General features: G+C 41.6%; 1 protein-coding gene across 10 annotated transcripts in view; it reads left to right on the plus strand.

Moving 5' to 3' along the window:
• Positions 1–8,468: 8,468 nt before the first annotated feature.
• znf536 (zinc finger protein 536) overlaps positions 8,469–20,533 on the plus strand; it is a 177,301-nt gene continuing 165,236 nt past the window's right edge. For 3 of the 10 annotated variants that reach the window (XM_057329330.1, XM_057329411.1, XM_057329402.1), the window contains exons 1-2: positions 8,469–8,883; positions 15,591–15,624. In XM_057329330.1, the coding sequence (XP_057185313.1) occupies positions 8,811–8,883; positions 15,591–15,624 (107 nt within the window). In that variant the 5' untranslated portion in view covers positions 8,469–8,810. Of the gene's footprint in view, positions 8,884–8,991; positions 9,567–15,590; positions 15,625–20,533 lie in introns of those variants that run through there. The other 7 variants (XM_057329376.1, XM_057329334.1, XM_057329384.1 and 4 more) reach the window with 5 other exon arrangements.

Raw genomic sequence — 20,533 nt, forward strand, 5'->3', positions numbered from 1 at the left:
ATTTAGACACAAAATAAGCAACAGTAATGTGCCCGGGAATGCAAGTCACCAGCCTAATGTTACTCCCAATAATATACATGCATATTTGTCTCAGTGATTATTGCCAGCCGTAGCGCACGTCGTTTGATTCTAATGCAATGTGACAAAATGTAAGAACACTGTAAAGGAAAGGCAAAAACGAGAGAGATAGTGAATTAATTATATATATTGCCTCATTCTTTTTGGGGGGCGGTAGATAACACCTTTGGAGGAAGTGCCCAGGTGCATTAATAACCTGACAGGACAAATGGGCAATCTCCCACGTCGAGCCATTACGGCACATTTATCAGTGACCCGCACGCTTTACGCGACTACAGTTAAAGTCCGTGGAAGTGTGTTTAGACAAAGACAAAGGCATTACCTGCACGGAAACCCCTCATGCTATTAAAGGCTTAGCCCTGGCGATGTGAACTGGATATTAAATATCCTTTATCTTAAATTTCCCTCAGCCTCGGGTAAGCCGATATCTCTCTGCGCCTCACCCTCATTTTGCTCTATTGCTGTAATAAATACATAGATATCAATGGTGGTAAGTTTGTCCCAGTCTGAAAAGATTATGTGCGCCTGGCCCGCTTTAATAATGTACGACGGCTTTATGTTTATGTATAAAGGAGGAGTTGCTTGTAAAAGAAAGCTTGCTTGTGAATGACCATTGTTCTGGTGACACAGCGAAGCAGTTAAGTGCACAAACACAGGGGGTAGTGCAGGCCATCTGGTGCTCCTTGGGGAGCGAGCTCACCTGTATTTGATCTCTCACTCTCTCTCTCACCCTTCCGCTCTCTCTCTCTCTACTCTCACTTTCTGTCTCGCAACTTTCTTCAAGGGAACCTTGCGTTGGGAGCTCCCCCAGGCACCGGCTCGCTCCCCAGAGCCCGCGGGGTTGATGAAATTAACCTGCGTGTAGAGCTCGATCCTCTCTCATCGCTACACGGCTCTGTGGAGTCAAAGATGGAGAGATAGAGACTTTAAAGCGTTGCACCTTAAACACAGCGTTTCCATTTCGATGTCAAACCACTCCGCTCTGTTCATCTCAATTTCCATTTCCCCTGCGCTCCCTCTCTGTGCGTGGCATTTTTAGCTCCGTTCGCTTAAACCGGGATTTGAAAATGATATGGTGAGTGCGTTTTTCGAACATCCCGCAGGCTGTAGATACTTATTTGTGTCTAGGATTGCTCTCGGTAACCAGTAAAGCGTCAAGGCCCCTTGCTTCAAACTTAAATATACAGTAGTGACTGCATCCATTCATGTTAAGTCATCCTTCTTCAAATACTCGCACCCTTTTACATCTTCCCTAACCAGCCTGACAGAAAGCAATAAATCCCGGTCGGGTCGCGCACACTAGCTTTAACCAACCCCTGTAAGATAAGGTTTACAAATGCTGCGGCATCTATTACACAAACGGAGGGGTGAGTCGCTGGAAATACGAGGAACCGGCTCATAACTCTCTTATTATGAATAGCCCCAAACGAAAGGTCATGGTCATGACAACCATGTGATGGATGTCACCAGCACCCAATTAAATCTCTCTAAAAAAAAAGGCACCTCCCAGCGATCTAGTCCCTTATTAAATATGAAACTGCTAAATCAACAGTCAGAGGGATGGGTGCAGTTTTCTCATCTGCTTTTGGACAAGTGCTGGCCCGGCTGTGAATAATTCATGGTGTTGATAAGAGGGTCAATAACATAACAAATCTTCCTTATTAATGTTACTAGCTAAGCCCAAAGGTCAGTCAGTAACTTTTCCAATGTTCCAACTGCTTTTTTTACTTTCTAGACAAACAGAGACGGCACTGGCGTAAATCTGTGTTTGGTGGCAAGTAAATATTAGCCGACCAGCCGCAAAAGCTTTTGATTCATAACTGCCTCCATCATTTCTATCTGCTTCCTCCGTGTCTCTAACTTGTGATGTGTGTCTATCACCGTTTCTGTTTGCTTTGAGGGTATCCAGCCTCCATGCAGTCTACTGTATGTTATCTTCCGGAAATAAAAGAGAGATGAGCAGCATACAAGATGGCCGCGACGCTGAGGTGCGGACAACTGTTGCACTCTACCAGAAATGCCAGGGCACGGGGGTCATATTTAAAGCTTGTTAGTCTGTGAGCTCGACCACATAAAACTAAGATGAATGTGTTTCGTTTGATGTGTTTTGTTCTTTATCTACATTTTTGCTGAACTTACGGTGCCTCTTCTGCCTCGTATAGGCAGTACGGGAATATAGATGATGATAATAATAATAATGTCATTTTGGACCGGAATCTCTGTCATTACCTGCCGTAAAGTGCTTCTAATTGATATCTCTGGAGAGATAATGATTGCAATGCCCTCCAGGAAGATATTATTACAATATTAACCTTTGTATATACTTTTATGCAGAGGACTCAGGAACATTAAGTGATCTGTAAATCTTACTTCTGTGCTAATGCTGTTACAGAAGAATGGCGTTCTGGAGGCGTGCCCTTTCGCTGATTAACTATGTCCAGGGTTCTGTTCGCTGTGAAGAAATTGATGACAGTGTGAAGCTATTTTCCAGCGCTTCTCTCTTGACAGGGTAAAGGTTTTTGACTGAACAACAACCAAGATTTTGTTTGTCCTCTTGCCAGATGGGCTAGAGAGGTGGACTGCCCACAGACAGGGGCGGCCAATCCAGAAATAGGGGAAAGAGGTTATTTTTGGACAACGCCGTCGTCCCGCAGATAATTGGGACCCGCCACGGTCGCCGTCCCTGCTCTTTGGCAGTGGATTGGCCTGACATTGTAGCAGCGGTGGCTGGCAACGTTCTGACAACACAGGACAAACACTAGGGGAATGTTGCAGAAAAGCACACTGCGAAGAGGGATCCACCACAGATGCAGCTGAGGAGAGAGCCGCGGCAGGCTGTTTATGTATTTACTGCCATAGCACTGTAAAAAACATACATACAGTCAGATTTAATGATCAAGAAGCAGAAACAGACTCGAGCGAGGGAGATTCTTTGCTCTGCCACAGAGAACAACTACATATTTTCAGTTGACATACTGCAAATGAAAACAAATTAATTCAGGGAATGCTTCTGCTAAGAGTGTCTGCGAGCGAGCAAGCGAGCGAGCGAGAGAGAGAGAGAGAGAGAGAGAGAGAGAGAGAGAGAGAGAGAGAGGCTAGAGTCAGGGAGGAGGGTGGTGGCAACATGGGCAATGATTCAAACTCATGACATAGAAAACACATCACAAACTGTGTCTGTGGGTTTGGACATTTAGAATGCAGGAAGTGATTGTGACCACAGAGTGGGTGACCTTTGCTCATGGCTGTCTGCTGGGCTTCTCCAGCCGCAAATGTACAGTCTTTTCTTGCAATACTGTCTCTGGCCTCTAGAAAGTGCAATACTGACCGTGCATGCCACACAAACACACTTTTTTCACATTCTTTACACTGTGTAAGAAGCTATTGAGCACAGGGCAGATGCCTCTACAGTACCACGTGAAATCTATAATTAATAACATATAATAAAAAACAAGGAAAACAATACTTTGGAGCTCTTTTGTCACCCTGTCATGATCTATTTTAGATTCCATTGTCCAAGGCCGGTTGATTCCTGTCTTCAGCTTATATTAGTGGTTTCATACTTTTGCCTCAAAGTCTGCGGTTTTCACAGATGACATGCATAACTGCTGAGGTGAGGAGAGATAATTTGCTGATCATTTTAGCACTTGCCACAGCATAGATGTGTCGTCCGGTGTTTTCTTTATAAAACAGCGTATTCCTCCTTTTATTCTGGCTCTGCTATTGTTCTCCGCAGTTTTCTGAGCTGACATTAACCCACTAAAACAGGCCTTTTGTTCTGGGTAACTGGAGAGCATTGCTAAGTGTACACAGAGGTTGGTGTGACTGAACCACTTGTGCGGTGTGGCCGTGCCTTGCACTTTACGCTCTGCGTGGTCCACAACAATGGAACAAAATGGTAAAAGAGGCCGGGACGGATTGGGCACCGATGTTGGGGAGAGATAGCAGGTGTCATATTGGATATTTAGTGGGTTTGTTTATGGTATTTTCTTAAACTAGATATTTATACTGTGCTAAAGGAAAGACTATAGATTACCGTTTTGCTTGTTTATTTGGTTGTGAATTAAACGCAGGCTGTTGGCAGGTTTCCAGTGAATTATACTGCGCATAAGTGAATTACGGCTGCAGTCAAAATAGCTGACCCAGGAATTCGTTCTTAGTTGCGACCAACTTTTCAGTTTTATAAACATATCGGTGGAGTCAAAGATCTTTCTCTGCAGCCACATAACAGTTGTAGTGCCCTTTAACAACGATTCTGCATTCACCATACAATGTGCGAATGCAAGCCACACGCAACTTAATGCAGCAATTGTGGTCGTGTCCCGGCACCTCACCATAATCTGACCATTAAACAGTAAGTGGGGGGAGCAAGGAGGAGAAGACCGAAGAGGTACGCATGTCCGGTGGAAGTCATTGATGGTCTGCAAGGTTCTAATTATGTGCTAATAGCCACTGAGGAGGTCATTTGGAGCCATTAGCAAGCGCCTGTAGGTAGTTAACGGCCCACAGCATAACCCAGGCTCCCTAATGCTCCCATGGAGGCCGTTAGTTCGCTGTCACCAAACGGCAGACGCCTCATTACCATGATTAGAAACCAATTGATAGGTAATAGTAAAATATGATGGCTCGCTTTCACAGAAATATGAAGTTTAAAGAGGAAGCAACACTGTGTTTGAACTGTGGTGTCGGTCGTGGAGTACGTATTACAGGGTTTCGTTTTTGGAGCTGTTTGAGTTCAACCGTGTCAAAGTTCAATAATTTGTTTTTCATGGTCTCAAGACTGAGATTAAGAGAAGCTAACGGTATAATGAAACAACTTAGACACTGATTAGCAAGCTGAATTTTCCCAATGCTAATGTTGTTTGTTTGTTTGTGCATCGTAGCTCCTCTTGTGAAGCAAACTCTCACAGAGATACGCACACAAACACAGCGCCTGCTTTAACTAAGAGATATAAGAGTGATGGATTCTCAAAAGGGCCTGGATAATTTAAGCATGTAATCATTATTAAATCCCCTGCTCAACATTGTTAGTAATCCGTTTGAGTCATATGTTTTCATTTAGATTTTTGTTCCCAAGCTAGACATTGATTCAGATGATTTAAATTAGCACCGGTCCGGTTATAAGTCATAGACATTATACACTTCTCTCAGTTCATCAGCAGTGGGTGGGATTCGGAGCAGACGTGTTATCTAAACTGTGGCCTGAAGAATATGGAAAACTTACTCTCTCCCCTCTAGTATCATCACACCGAAACACTGAAAACGTAGAACTAGGCTCTAAATATTTGCCTCTGTAATATTTCACTAAATCATCGTTAGACTTTTAGATCTGCCAAACATGTTGTCCACCTCCCAGTGAAGAGACAGGAAAACAGTAATGGAGTTTGGAGAGTTTCACGAGGGGCTCACATAAGGGACCAATGTATCAGATCCTGATGAGAGGATATGAAGTAAATACAGCGTAGCGTGTTTGTTATGCCAGGGCTCCTAGTTAGTGGATGTCATACTTTAAAGGGTAATTGATGCAATTCTTAAGTGCAATTTTAAAAGTTTAGAGTCACAGAAGGTTCAGAAAATCAGATTGTTTGAAATTGTGCTCACTCCCTTCTCATTAAATCAGTCGGCGTGATACTTTGAGAACATTTGTTCATCAAAGACCTGGAACAGATTATGCTCAGAGAAACTTGATTTAAAAAGTTTTTTCCCTTTTTTCCATATGAGAAAATAATTCTGGTCTGGTTACATGTGGACCTTCATGCTGGCGCTGGATGAAATGCTTAGGCAGTCTTTAGTGTTTTACACTCTCTCCCTGTTTCTCTCTTTCTGACTGATCAGAGGGGTTTTACTTCCTTGATCATACAATTAGTAGATTGATTTTATTATTGAATGAACTTTTTATACTGGACATCAGCTAAAAGGTGTATACACTCCAAATAGCCCAGGCAAATGAAGATAACAAATTTTTTGTTTTCTATTTTCTTTTTACATTTTTAACTAAACCTTGGCATAACACGTTTCTAAATTATGCCCGTGTTTAGATAAATATATATATTTACAGTGCCAATGTGTTTAAATTCAGTCATTTTTACTGTGACTTTGACACTTTGGTTACTGTTATGAGCGTGCACTGGAAGTGAAATGCACAGTGTTTGCATGTACTTTGATGTCTTGAAATATTTACATTGAATGTGTGTGGTCTTGGTCTAATAGTATAAACAAACCCTGTGGGTTATACTCTGAGCAGTGTTTTACCCACAACAGCTTTTTCAGTGTCACAAAACTAACAAGTCCAGTTTAGTAATGCAGTAATGCAAAATGAATGGCCCACAAGTCTCAACCTTACAGCAGTAAACTAGTATATTAGGAAAATAGTATGTATAAAAAATTCAGTTCAACTGAATTAAAGGCTACGCGTACATATTAGTACAGTAATTGAATTATATATCTACATTAAATATAAAAATTGTCTTCATGCATACATATAATCTTTAAAGAAAGCAGGTATGAAAAGGAAATATGAAAAGATGCTTTGAGACCTCCCTTCTCTCCCCTTGTGCACCTGTTGCTCGCGGGCAGTGAGGCGTCACATGACTCGAGACGTCAGGATCTTTCGACCTTTTGATTCCTGTTACAAGTTGATATTTGCGGAGACAAAATGATCAATCTCAAATGCTGCCCTTCCAAACACCCCAGACAACGTGACAATTTTACCGTATTCTCTTCCTGTTCCGCCAAAATCCATAAAATGGATACCAGCCAAACTGAACGTATCCACATTTGTTTGTTTGCATAAAAGCCACAAATAAAGTAAACACACAAGAGACACAGACGAGCGATTCACTTTAACAAGAATACAGCTGTCCTACTTTATCCACAACAAATGTCTCAACTTCATTTAACCCTAAGCACTTCAAAATAAATGATAAATAAAAAGAATGATCAACACATGTCTGTGTGAAGGAGATCTCTGCCCTATATTGTTGAAAAGTGCATGTTTAAGTCCATATGGCAACTTCCTTTTGACCTGCTTTCCCGTCTTCGTCGTGTATTGTCAGGCCTGTCACCGATAAAGAATCACTTGACTTGCTATAACAAGTTCAAAAGAAACAGAGAATCCATGAAGAATTGAGTAAAGGAACACCCCTACTGCTTTCGCTATCATTCCCATAGAGATAGTGATATTATTGATGGGATGGTTATGCTAATTTCTTTAGAGGCACAACTTTTATTTTGGAATTTGTTCAAAAAGGAATTTCATACACATCAAACTGGAAAATGCGGGCTGAATTCCTGAGCGTTTAAGGGGCAGCATGGGAATCTGATTTTCATAGTGAATAATGAATGTGCTATCTTTTAAAACGTGTGTTTTGTCTGGAAAGAAAATAAAGAGAAGGCAAGCCTTTGCCTCGGGATTTTAATAACAATTAATGCTCCTTTGAACAAGCTAAATAACCTCAAACACGCAACTGCTCTGCACTAAAAGAATGAAAAAAAGTAACCCTTCTAGTCCTAAAGGTGGCAAAGCATAAAACCGTTTCCTGGATCATGTTAAGAGCCAGTGTTTTGTCCTTGCTGTGTAAATATGGCATATCATTAGATGTCAGGTGATAATACGGAAATCATTCATAATTTAACCTATTGATTTAGTTTTTCTTTTTAGAAAAAAACAAATCAAACAAGTTCAGATCCGTCGATAACAACAACAGAAAAAAATAATGTGCAAAATAAAAGTTTGCCTACTAAATATTATTAATAAGTAATTAAATAAACAAATTAACAAAATTAAATACAAATACTTAATTTATCAAAGGCAATATGAGCCTTTTAGTATAGAAAATATGTCTATTGTTTTTTATATTGATTAATTGATTTAATAAAATTCATTAATTGTTTGTTTGTCTCTTCAAGGATGCAGAATTGCTGCTCGGTGGGAAAAAAGAATAGTAAAGTGGAGGACTTCACTATTTTAAGCTATTGCTTCTTTTTCCTCCTCCTGATTTACCGCGATCTATATCACGATCAATACATTCAGTAATCAATCCGTCTGCATCCTCGCATCAGTGTCCTTTTCTCCACGATCAGCCTCTCTCACCGTCCAAAGCGTTCCCTGAATCTAGTCCCCCTGGATTGCATTTTCTTTTATTATTATTACCAAAGCATTCCCATAATTGCAACATAATCATAATATAATCCCTGAACAAAGACTTTATTGAATCAGTAGCTTTTGGTACACTGCATAGCCTATATAATTGCATCATTCTGCCTCGTAATCTATCAAACTTCACCGGCCTGAGCGCTACTGTCCTGCCGCTGAAGTTCAGCCCCAAAAAGTTTCATGTCCCCATCGAAGTACCTTTTCAGAGGACACTCTCCCACGTCTCTGAGCTCGTGTCTCGACCGGTGTCTGGACCCTTTTCCTTATTCTGTAATGAAGAGTGAGGTTGTTGGTTAGACTACGCGCCTCGCTTAGTGGCAGTTTCATATCATATCATATTTACAAACCGATAAGCTTTCCTCGCAGTTGTTTTAAATATGCGCTCCTGCACGACGCGTTATCTTATAAAAGTGTGGAAAAAGCGCTTTCCATCTCGGCCGTTCTCTGTTTGTATGTATGTATGTGTGTGTGCGCGCGATCGTGTGCAACATAACCGGCTTATTTACATTAAATACGCCACAAGGTTACAGTGCAGATGAGCGTCATTTTATCACTCATTACTTCTCTCTTATACTGACTGATGCTCGCTCCCTCCGCTCATCTCACTGGACTTTTTCTCAAGCGTTCAAGACTTCAGATAGTTTCCCCAAAAGGTAAGAACATCTATTTTTGAATTGCATTTGTGTTTTTCATCGTGTTATTTAAAGGGCGACAGGCATCAAAGCCAATTACGCCTCGTCTGAATAACGGGACTGACAATGTGCGTGAGGGTAGACAGATTTGAATAAGTGTTTACAGGGAAGTCAAGGTCAATAAAATGATCGGATGGAGTTAAATTCGTTTTAGCATGGGGAAAATAGACGATTAGAGATTATATTCCGTTCAGCGGGGCTGCTTTATCAGGGTTCGAGCTTTTAGTCCCATCAAATACCGCAAGACTCTCTCCGCTCTCTGGGAATGGACGACAATGGAGTGTATTTTTAACGGTACAATGCGTTTCGCCGTCCAGATAGGGGGAGTCCGAATGGAAAGATGAGGGAAATGTCTTGTGATGCTGGCCGATCGGTATCAATGAACGCGTTTATATTGATAATAAACTGAGCGGGGGAAATCAAAGGCGCTTTTTCATCACTCGGGATGCGCGAGGAACAGTTGGGAAAAGGATTCAGGAGAGGACGAGCATAACAGGTCCGAAGCGCGCGTGTGTGTATACTTTAACCCCCTCAGCAGTATAAGAAAATGATCGGCTCAATCATGTGGACATGCTTCGTTATTCAATGAAGACAATCTTTCACAACGCATCTTGTACGCGCAGGACGTCTGGATAAATTTTAAGGTAAGAAGTGGCGAGATCGGTATAGTGGCTTCGCGGATGGTCTTCTCTCGATTCGCGTTTTAAGACAGTTTTGCGTGTGTATCTTTACATATAAGCCTTTTAATTGTTTTGATGGGAAGCGATACGGCATTAAATGTCTAGTGCGTTGTCGTTTGTTGTCACGAGATAATAAAACAGCTTCATATCGAAAGCGCAGTGGAAGCCATTGCACGCGCTTGCTGGAACTTACTTTAAAGAAAAAAGATCGCCGTGTTATATTGAACTCTTATTAACACAACTTTATTAACAAAGCATTAAGACATATCGTGCATCATTTATTGTAAGGTGGCATAAAGCTTTCCAGGGATGCGCACCAGACTTACATTCGCTGCTGGCCAAGCAGAGATACCAAGCTGTTAGAAACTTTCCGCTTTTCCAATCTCTGCTCAAACTTTCTCACTTCAGCCCCAAGGGGTTTGCGTTTAGGATTTCAGCTGAAGTGAACGCAGATCGGTTGGAGAATTATGATCAAAGTTACCCGGTGCGTGCCATGTGTCAAAACTTGTGAGATGGAAGAGCCGGTGAGACCTGCCATTTTGTGCTGTGATCGACCTCTTATGAACAGAAGCTTTATGATGGCATTCAACAACTGAGGGCTAAATGTCATATCAGACTTAAAAACCTTTTTATCTGCAGGAAAACACGCACATCTCCCATGGAAATTGAGATTTTAACGACTGTTGCGAGCATTGTCGCTTGGGGAAATGATGTATTATGGGAGGAAAAAAGGCAAAGAAAGTTGTAAGAATTAAAGATGAGGAGAGAAATGCGCGCGGCAGTGCGGGAGTTATTGAATCTAAGATTAAATGTATGTAAGCACAATCGCGTCAGCCGCGTTTAGACACGCTATTTAATTCCACGCATTGTTTGGCGCATATTTTGCAAGTTCACAAATATCCCGATTATGACATTTAAAGGTTCTCAGGGTCAGAATGATGATGTGACAGATTGCATGACCTCGATGTTGTATGGCAAATCTACTGCACATACTTTAGGTACTTACTGCAGACTTATATTGTGCTGAAAGATGTAACAAAATTGGTCTCTCGCTTTTGATCCAGGTGCACGTTTCTTTTATTAGCATGAGCAGAAACTTTTACCAATTTTTTAAGGAATATGAAACGCACGCACACATTCAGCTCTGGCCATACTTTTAGTTTGTTTGCATCTTCCGTAGTGTTGAAATGAGATAACTGTTTTTTTCGTCAGGTTCATTGTTCGTGAAAAGGGACAAATAGCAGGCGGTACAGATGTACCGTCATTGTTTAACGGATATTATGTCTGTAATTGTGTATGGGCGTAGACATTTTTTGTCAGCTCTTTTCATTTTTCTGACTTGAAATGACATTGTGATGTAGTCAAGTCACACATTCTTCTCAAAATCCCACACAATTTTGCGTGGACATTTGAAAGGCCAGCATTAATATAACCACAAGTATAGTTCTGTTGTCTTCTTTATAAATTAAAATAAATAAATAAATGAAAAGGGTGTTAGGAGGATGTGGAAAATTAGGAAAGGAATAGAAAATGGGCTAGTCATGCATGGTGTGTGTTTATAATTGAGAAGCCATCTGATTGTTATCATACAAATGTTTGATTAATTTATCTGCAATTGTAAGAATATTTAATTACAAAATAATTGTAGGACAAAATATTTCTCTTAAAAACAAATATTTTTTATGCCAAATAATAACATTATTTAACGGATATATTTCTAATAATTTGCATAATTAATAAAAATATCTGGGACAATCCTAAAGATGTTGTTGTTGTTGTAATTGCTGCAGGGTTAGTTTATTCATTTTTGTTATTATTTTTGCCATCACAAAGACAGTTTAACTGAAAACGTATATCATGCTAACATGGATTTTATCATCTTTGAGACAAAATGTTTTTTCGGCAAGGAAAAATATCAATCTCGTTTAAATGCAGTGAGAGAGAGGGTGTTATGAAGACTCTTGCGAATACACTTTGCCAGTGCAACTGATAGCAGTTCGATGGGGCTAAACAGACCAAGCCAATCCTGTCAAAATGTCTCCTCCCTGGTGTGTACGTTCTCATTTACATATGCGTCTTGCACTCATCCGGCAAGGAAAGTGTGTGTTGTGTGGCAGAACTTGGCATCGTTTGCGCGTCAGTGTGTCCCCAGGTCTGCCCGCTTGCCCCCGCCGTCACCGATAACCCTGGTGTGTGGAGGTGCACGTCGCACGGCCCAAACCACAGCCGAGGGCAGGGCATTGCCAACGGGCAGTAGAGACGAGTATGCAGCCCTCTCTCTCTCTCTCTCTCTCTCTCTCTCTTTCTCTCTCTCTCACCCAGTCTGTCTCTAGGCCTGTCAGTCTCCAGTTTTGCTGGATAGATCTGTGCTTCAGCCTTGGAGACTTGATCAAACAGCCATTGCACACTTAAATGCCTCCCGCTCCTTTTAATTGGAGGAAATTGTCTTCCAGATGCCCAGGCCCTAGCCAGGGAACTCTGGAGGGACGGTGTGGCAGGCAAGGCCATGGTGTTTAGGTATTAATTGATATGTGCTGCGGAGACACCAGCCCCACGCCCCCACCTCATCGTCGCTCTCGTTCCCTTCCTCTTTAACTCGGGCCTTTCCTTTTCTGGCTGTAGAATCCCCAAACACCTAGAGCGTCGTGTTTATTTGTTGGGGGGCATCTGCACGATGCTCTTTGCTTAACAAAGACAGTGCTAGGGCTTGTTAATGACCTTGATACAGAAAGTTAACTTAAGGTTGTTATGTTTCTTTGGTAATGATATTTAAAATCCGTCTGGACAAAATCGTTACAAAATCTTTTATTTTTTGAAGCAAAGGAAAATGATTTTTTCCTTTTTTTGTGAATAGCATTGTTTCCAAACTCATGTTTGTGATCGCCGTGCAAAGCTCTGGGTGGGGTCTTATACCGGCTGCTCTAGAATCTCTGAAAGTACATTTAGAAAAGGAGTGCCTCACATTACTCCAATGCCTGTCCTATCCAATTGATTAAGCGCATAATTCCCTGTCATTCAATATCCGCCGTGTACAGCCGAAGACACAGTTCAGCATGTCACTTTACGTAATATAAATGGGAATGTTCAGTTACTGACAGATGTCAACTTTTGTATTTAACAAATAATTATAGTGGAATAAGGACATTTCGTTATGCACATGTCACTTATAAATGAGTGATGATTTCTAAGGCTTTTCGGAGTTGTTGGAAAGAAGGAGGGAGAGAGGGGAAAGAGGGGGTAGAGGAGTGGAAGGTTTTGAGCGGGCTAATCACAGACGTCAGTCAGTGTGTGATCTAAGAATAAAGAGTGCCCTGACAGATGAGGTGGTGACGGATGATCTTGTCTCCACTGCCTCATGCCAGGGTGCCACCAGAAGGAGCGTCTGTCTGTCTACAGAGAGAGAGAGTGAGAGGGTCTTTGGTTATACAGCTTGCTCTATTCCACCCCGAGGCACTTTCCACGAGGAAAATATATAGATAGATTAATGGTGCTGTGAGAAATATTGAGCAATGGGAAATAAGCGTACGTTACAGTTAAAGTTAGCCCGTGCACGAATGACGGAGCTGAACAGATGTGTGCAGATGTTTTGTGTCCTACTAAGTTTTTTTCTCCCTTCTCATAATTCTCTCCTCTGGGAGAGAGAATGGGTGGACAAAATTCAGCCCCAAACACCACCAAACACACATACTCCTCTCTATTGCTCTCGTTTTCTCATTTCTCTACTGAGTACACAGGGAAGACAGCGTATAGACAGACTGTGGCATATGTGGTCATTATGAAGAGTGTCGAATCAGGGCAGGTTTACACAGCGTTTGGAGACACGGTCAGCCTTCGACTATGGCCTTAAGCTTTTTCCAGAGAGGGACACCTATTTAGCAGCACACCCATCCGACCACACCCCATTCCATCTGTTTGTTATCAGTTTTATCTCATAAGTGCAATAATAGTTTTAATTGTAACTTTATTGAATCAACTTTATTTCTTAAAACTAACCAAATTCATATTTGCTGTAAGGCACTTTGTGACATGCCTATGCTGGCTTGTTTTTAATTTAGCGAGAAGCACAAAATTACAGCCATGTCATCTTTGCAGACAGGGGCTTTATGCAAACAGACAACTTCCTGTCAATCACTGGCCTTAAGCACATGCTATTATGCTGTTTTGCATTCTAATCCGAGCTCTTAAAATACCGGTAAATATTTGCAGCCCTGCATATGTAGGCACCAAAAATAGTGGCAGATACCTCTGGTGACTGGGTGGTCTGCGTGGATCGGAGGGCATCTCCGTTACAAGATGTCCCCAGATAATTGAGGGAGTTTAACAACGCCTATGCTTGAACTGTTTCCAGGTCGTGACCCCAACGGATGCGCCCTCGAGCGCAGGGGACAGCGGTCCCCTAGAGGGCGGCCCAGTTAAAATGGACGCCAGTGAGAAGTAAAGAGGGGACCCTGCACCTTTAATTATGATCAAGAGGTTTTCTCCAAAGGATGGAGGCGTAGCAGTTATGTTGCCTCGTAAATCTGCCTCAGATGCAGTATATTGTGTTGAACTATTACGGTACACTATTATACTGCATATTCAACTGGCTCTTCAGGACCTGATTTGCATAATTGGATCTTTAATGAAACTTGCCTTGTGGAACAAAAAAGGAAAAAAATGAGGAGAGAGATGAAAAAATACATTATAGTATTATAGGCAAACCCCAGCGAGTATTTGTAGTAGAAGGTTGCACTTGCCTACAAAAAATAATAATAAAAAGAATCTGTTTAGGAGAGTGTATGAGTAGTGACCTACGCGCTGTGTTTCTTACACACATACATCACTGCCGGGGCTACAAATAGGATGAGAAGTACCTCTGAAAGCTGTACATACTCAGCCAGGTCTCGGGGGTTATTATTACAATAGCTGGATTTCTTTAGCCTGAGGGATTTTAGCTTCTCTGTCGACATTCATTCCCTTCACTTGTTACTCAGAGAAGATGGGTCCTTTGTAGGGGAGCCCATGCCGCTCACATGTCGGAATTCCTCCACCGCAAATATTTTGACAATTCCTAATCACGGGCAGTCAGATTTGCGGCGACTATATTTCTCCTGTCCCTCCTCCACTAGGGGTGCCCATATTAAACATGACACAAGCCTTTTCTCTCCATAATTTGTTCTCTATGTGTGTGTACTTCTCCAAGGGTGTCTTAATGCCTTGTTAGTGTTTACCATAGGTACACATTAAGCTTTGGTGTATTTGTGTGTTGTGTTGTGTCTGTGTGTATAATCGCCACAGTGATTTTACGGCGGTTTATTTACGCGTTTTCTCGGGAACAGACACTTTATAATCCATAACATCTGTTTTTATTCCCTCTCTTATTCGGGACTCAGGGTTGTTTTTTTATTGGTTAATTAAAACGCATGCGTCTTTTTTCCTGTTCTTGAGCAGATGAAGGTTAAAATGCTGATAGTGACCCTTTCAAACAGACGTGACTGTCATGGTTAATGAAATGTTATTTGTCCTATCTTTGAAGGACCTATAATTTAAAAAGTGTTGGGGGAAAAGGGATTGAAAGAAAAAGAGAAACTGAAATTAGGAGAGAGAGAAGAAGAGGCAAGCTGTTTAGCCGCGCTGTAGCAGTAGCGGTTCGTATCCAGGGGGGAAGAGTGTTGTTAATCAGGGAGAGAGGTTAAAAACGGATATTAGCTAAACGATGATGATTTATCATTGGAGGAGGGGGCCGAAAACACAGAGGTGACTCCACTCCAGAGGCCTGGGAGTGGATCATATGGCTGCGCGGTTCACAGGTGGCTATTAGCGCAATGTTCGAGAGGGGCAGCAAGGGGAGACAGAAAAAGAGGGGAAAAACGGGGAGGGAGGGCGCGGGAAAAAAGTGCCACAGCTAGCGGCGAGCTGCCATTTACCCTGTATGTGCAAACGACTCTCACTCACTCACTCTCTTTTTTCCTCTCTCTTTCTTCACGCTCTCCACTTGGGAACTTTCAGCTGACAGTGTGCCCCGGTCCCTGGTATCTCACAGGTAGGCTTGTGTTATTTTTACTCCCCATAATTTCCCCTGAAAACTACCCTTTTATGTTTTCCAAACACGCACGCAAGCACACAACGGTGGATGCATACATGTTCGTACACACACACACTTACACGCGGTCATAGTGCTTGTGCTGTTGATTCTCCCGGTAATGATGTCATTGCGATAGTGGAGGAGAGCAAATGTCTCCTGATTCCTCCATTTAACGGCTGGCTGAATTGGCTGATAATGATAGCATTGGCGTCTCCAGCCTTACAGACAGATCAGACCCTGTGAATTAGCAGCTCCTAACCAGAGAGAGAGAGAGGGAGAGAGATGGCATACGGAGGAGAAAGAGAGAGCCACTGGCACGGGGATAAAGGGAGAGAGCGAAAAAGATAGAGATGTTGAAAGAGAGAGAGGGTGATGTACTTAACATATCTGTGCTGTGCTCTTGAACAGGCTGCGAGAGATCTGTGTGTGGCAGTGCTGATAACTGCCGCTTGATATCAGTCAGGGACATGACCGCCTGTTTGCAAAGCTCTTTAATGCCTCTGCACGTCTGTCCCGATACTTTGAACTGAATCGTGGTCACATCGGCGCCGTATCTCCCGATATCTGACCTAAACATAACAATTTATTTAAATAGAATGGAATTCATATTGAATATGTATTCATGGAATAGAATTAAAGGAAATTCATATCAAATGTATAAAACAAAATATCTTTAGTGAATTATTTAAGCACATAATCTGAACGCCTTTTGATTGATAAAGATGATTATTTTAGCACAGTGGTTCTCAAACTGGGGGCCCCAAGACAGATCCATGGGGCCCACAGATTTTGTGGCATTTTATGAAAGAGAGAAATTTATCATACATTTTATGCAATCAAAAATCAGAAAAATAAGCCCATCAACTAAAAGAATTGATGTTCGGGCATTGTATACCTGAATATGTTTTTGGTTGAACTAAAACTCTAAGTTTAAGATTATATGTGTTTGTTTGGGGGGGGGCAAAACGATGCACCCTAGGGGGCCTTACCACGAAAAAGTTTGAGAACCACTGTTTTAGCATTTTATATGGAATTTTACAGTCTTTGGTAATTCTAAAAACGACCAAAAATCTTGTACTAAAATGTATCTGCAAATATTGAGCAACTTTAAATACCACGCAGCCTTCAACCTTTAAAACATAATTTTCCCTCTCCTCTCCTAAAGCGCTAATAGTGTTGTACTGTTTTTCCGGCAACCTTAAAGTAAATAAATAGGTCTGAATGCTAATGAGCATACCGAGCTTTGAACACATGAACCTCTGTGACTGTCCACCCCACACCTCCCCATCCCTCTACCCTCACCAGCACCAGCCAGTCTTCAGACCTCAGTGTCATATGAGTAACCAGACCTGCCTGGAAGTTTTCAGAACAAATATTAAGTATCCATGTACTGTATATGTGTGCTATATTTGCTGATTTTTAGCTTATTTCTGAAGTAATAGGAGACAGTTCACACTTTGGTTAATTGTTCACATTTGAAGTTATTCACAAGAAAATAGACGCAGTCTTGCTGCACAGTCACATATTAAATGTTTTATGTCAGCATTGTTAAAATGTAAATTATATAAAAAATTATAATATTGATTTTATATATAATAAAACATGACGGTTTATATATTTATGACGGTTTATATATTTTAAGTCGCTATGTATTTCCTGGTTGCTTTGTTCGTAGAGGACTGTCAGTCCTGTGAGGAGCACTTTAACTAACTCTTGCTGAAAGTGAGAGTTAAACAGTATTTACTTTAGGGAATTTGCCTTTATTTATCTGCATTAATAGAGGTGAAATTTAAAGGGCCTCTCAGAGAGAATTCCCCCGATGCTCAGCTTACTTTACACACCTTTAAAGTCTTAAGATGTGTTTTCTCCCCTCCTGCCTACGCGTACCCATAACACATCTCCCACAATCTCTGCCGATTTTCACAAATCAGCTTTTTTTCCCTCTCCCCCTTTCTTGTCTGTTATTGTTTTTGTTCTCTCGCCTGCTCCCTTTTTTCGGTCTTGATCACGAAGTGTTGTTGTCTGTCTCTTAAGTTGCCTGTTTCATCTCCTTTGTTATGGCGTCCATGCCAATCGTTGTAATTGGGAAAAAGCGAAGTTAAGTGAGTGAAGGAGAGAGTGTGGGGTAACTTGCCTTGTTACTCTTCCCCGCGATTTTGTAAATAAGGCTGTCAGTATAGATCAGCCTGCGGTAATGTGGACAATCCAATCCACTCCAAACCCACACGACTGGAGGCTGGAAGTTTAGAGGGGGAAAAATGGAAAGCGTGCTCGGAGAGGACAGCTCAGAGTTCAGTTACACTTCTGCAAGTTTTTATGCATGACTTCGTTGTGTCAGATTAACAGCCAACATCCTTCTCAGCTTCCCAAGGTCAAGTGAACTCATAAAAGAGGTGCCGTGTTAGCTAGCGTCTCTGTTACTGGACACATACGGAAATACGTTTGAAATTATATAACATTGTGGAAGGCAGAGTGCATTTGTTCTCTGAAAAGAGTTGTTTCATGCTTTTTAGAGAGGCGATTTTCCATAAACAGTGTAGATTAAATGTCTTTGATTTTCTAACATGTAAACATAATTTTAATGATTTAGATTTTTTTCTACGAGAATGGTATTTATAAGGTTTGGTATTTTGGATTTTGCTAAGATTCTTAAGGAATTAATTTCATGTAGCTACTGTATTTAGAACAGTTTCAAGAGCAAAGTGGAGCCGGCGGTGATATGTTTTCGTGTTGATCATTTACTCCCGCTGTATGTGCAGCCCCCCTCATCAGGCGGCTAAAAGATCATCTCTGTTTAAATTTGCATGATGATGGTACTGTGACCAGTCATCGTTAGATCAACTAACTAGAGAGGCTTAAGGTTGGGCAGAGAAGATTCATGAGTCTTAAACCCACTCCCCCTCCCGCAGACGCTCTCCGTCGTGGGAGGTCCCCTTTAAAGTACAAACCTCAGCCCCCCTCTCGTCCCGCGTCTCCAGGAATGATGATCCGACGCGATCCTGTTTCGGGGCGAGCTGAACAGGGAAGCTTTGGGAGATTTTCGCTCCGTTTATATATTTTTCTTCCTCTCTCTCCCTCACTCAGCCCCGCTGATTGCCATAGCCTCGGGGCTCTCCGCCGTACGCTACATCCCTGTGATTATATTAATGGCCTCCCGCGCTGGGTTCGGAGGCTGAGGACGGCCGCGGTAATGCGAAGCATCGCGGAGGAACGGTTAAGGAGATGGACCTCTGACCACAGGGGGTCCCGGGATCAAGGCCCAGGTGGGCCACAGCCTAGCTCCGCGCTCCCTCCGGGCAGGCCACTTAACTCGCAACGCCTCAGTGAGCGCCCTAACCGCAGCAGTCGAGAGAAAGAGAAATGTGATGTGGGGTTCTGTGTCTGCTGTGAGAAAGGGAAGTTATGAGTGAGACAGAACAAATCACACCCAGAGGCTTTTGGCTAAAACTCACAAAGCTGGCTAATAATTCTCCTCTGAGAAGTATTGATCTTTATTTGTTATTATGTGACTTCTAGGCACTCCCGCACGTTTATTTGTCTTCATTAGACTTGCACAGCACCTGCAGCGTTGTTACTCTAAAATGGAGTGTGTGCATTTGCGTTATTGCATACGAAAATGTTTGTTTGATTCCCTGGTATGTGTCTATGTGTTAGCACCTTTATTTGGGGGGACTTTGTTATTTCTTTTCCTCTAATTCTGGGATTTATTGTGAAATTGCTGTGCGTGCGTTTGTGTGTACATGTGTGAAATGACTTCTGTCACTGCGCGCTGAACATATTACCTGATATGTGGAGCACAAGCCGTATGTAGAAGTGTTTGCGTTCTCTGTCTGTGTGCAGTGGTAGCAATTGGGGTCCTTCTTTCCTCGGCTGCACCTTTGATCAAGGCACAAGAGGGGTTTACCCCGTCTCCTGCCCCTGTATTTCATCAACTGGCCTTGGCCGCAGGATTCCCTTTTCCTCACTTTTGTTGTCGTGTGTAATCTCGGAATTGATCTTAATTATGGAGGATGGCCCGGTTTTCTTTCCCTACCACCCAAATGCGCTTTTAATCAAACGGTGCAGTCAGTTAGTTATGAACAAGGGGGAGGAACCCCACACCTCCAAGCCTAGGATGAGGGTTGTGTGAAGGGATAGAGCAGGTGTTCAAGAGCTGCAAAACAGACCATTTTAAAAGATCATACTTTTTTCTGGATTCTTCTGGTGGGGTGGTCTTACGAAACACAAATAAATGTAGGAGTTTAACAAAAAATAAATAAGTGTGGATTTATTTGTTGTAACTGGTTATATAAATGTATATTTCTGAGACCGATATGTCTATTTTGAGATTATCAGCAACTAACAGAAGCGTTATTGCTCCCTTTTCAAATACAGCCAATAATAACAATATTCGCAGTTTTTCTTTTCTAAAAAACTATTAAATGTTAATACTGAATTCAGAACATAGAAAATGTTTATAACTGCCTTTTTATTTATTACAGTAAACTTGATTTTTAATTTGAGTATAATTTCACGGGTCAGTTTGACACAGTTTGACTTTAACGGATGGAAAGATAAATACATTAATTATTTAATGTCATTTAATTTGAGTTTTTATGTTTTACACATAGTGACAAAAGTTTTATACATTGCAGCTAAAAAATATATATAATTAAGTAATATACTTGTTGGATAGTATCACACAATGAAAAATTAAAATGATATAAAATAAATATTTTAAAAAGGGGAAAAAGAGAGGCAGTAAAGCAGGCGATAGTAGAGATGGATCGAGGAAGAGGGATTCCATTACACATAAACATGCTTTAAGCACTGATAGGATGATCCAATGGGATTAAAAGAAAATCCTGATGGACGTTGAAAAGGTGAC

The sequence above is a fragment of the Triplophysa rosa genome, linkage group LG1 (assembly GCF_024868665.1).
Source record: "Triplophysa rosa linkage group LG1, Trosa_1v2, whole genome shotgun sequence".
Taxonomy (NCBI): domain Eukaryota; kingdom Metazoa; phylum Chordata; class Actinopteri; order Cypriniformes; family Nemacheilidae; genus Triplophysa; species Triplophysa rosa.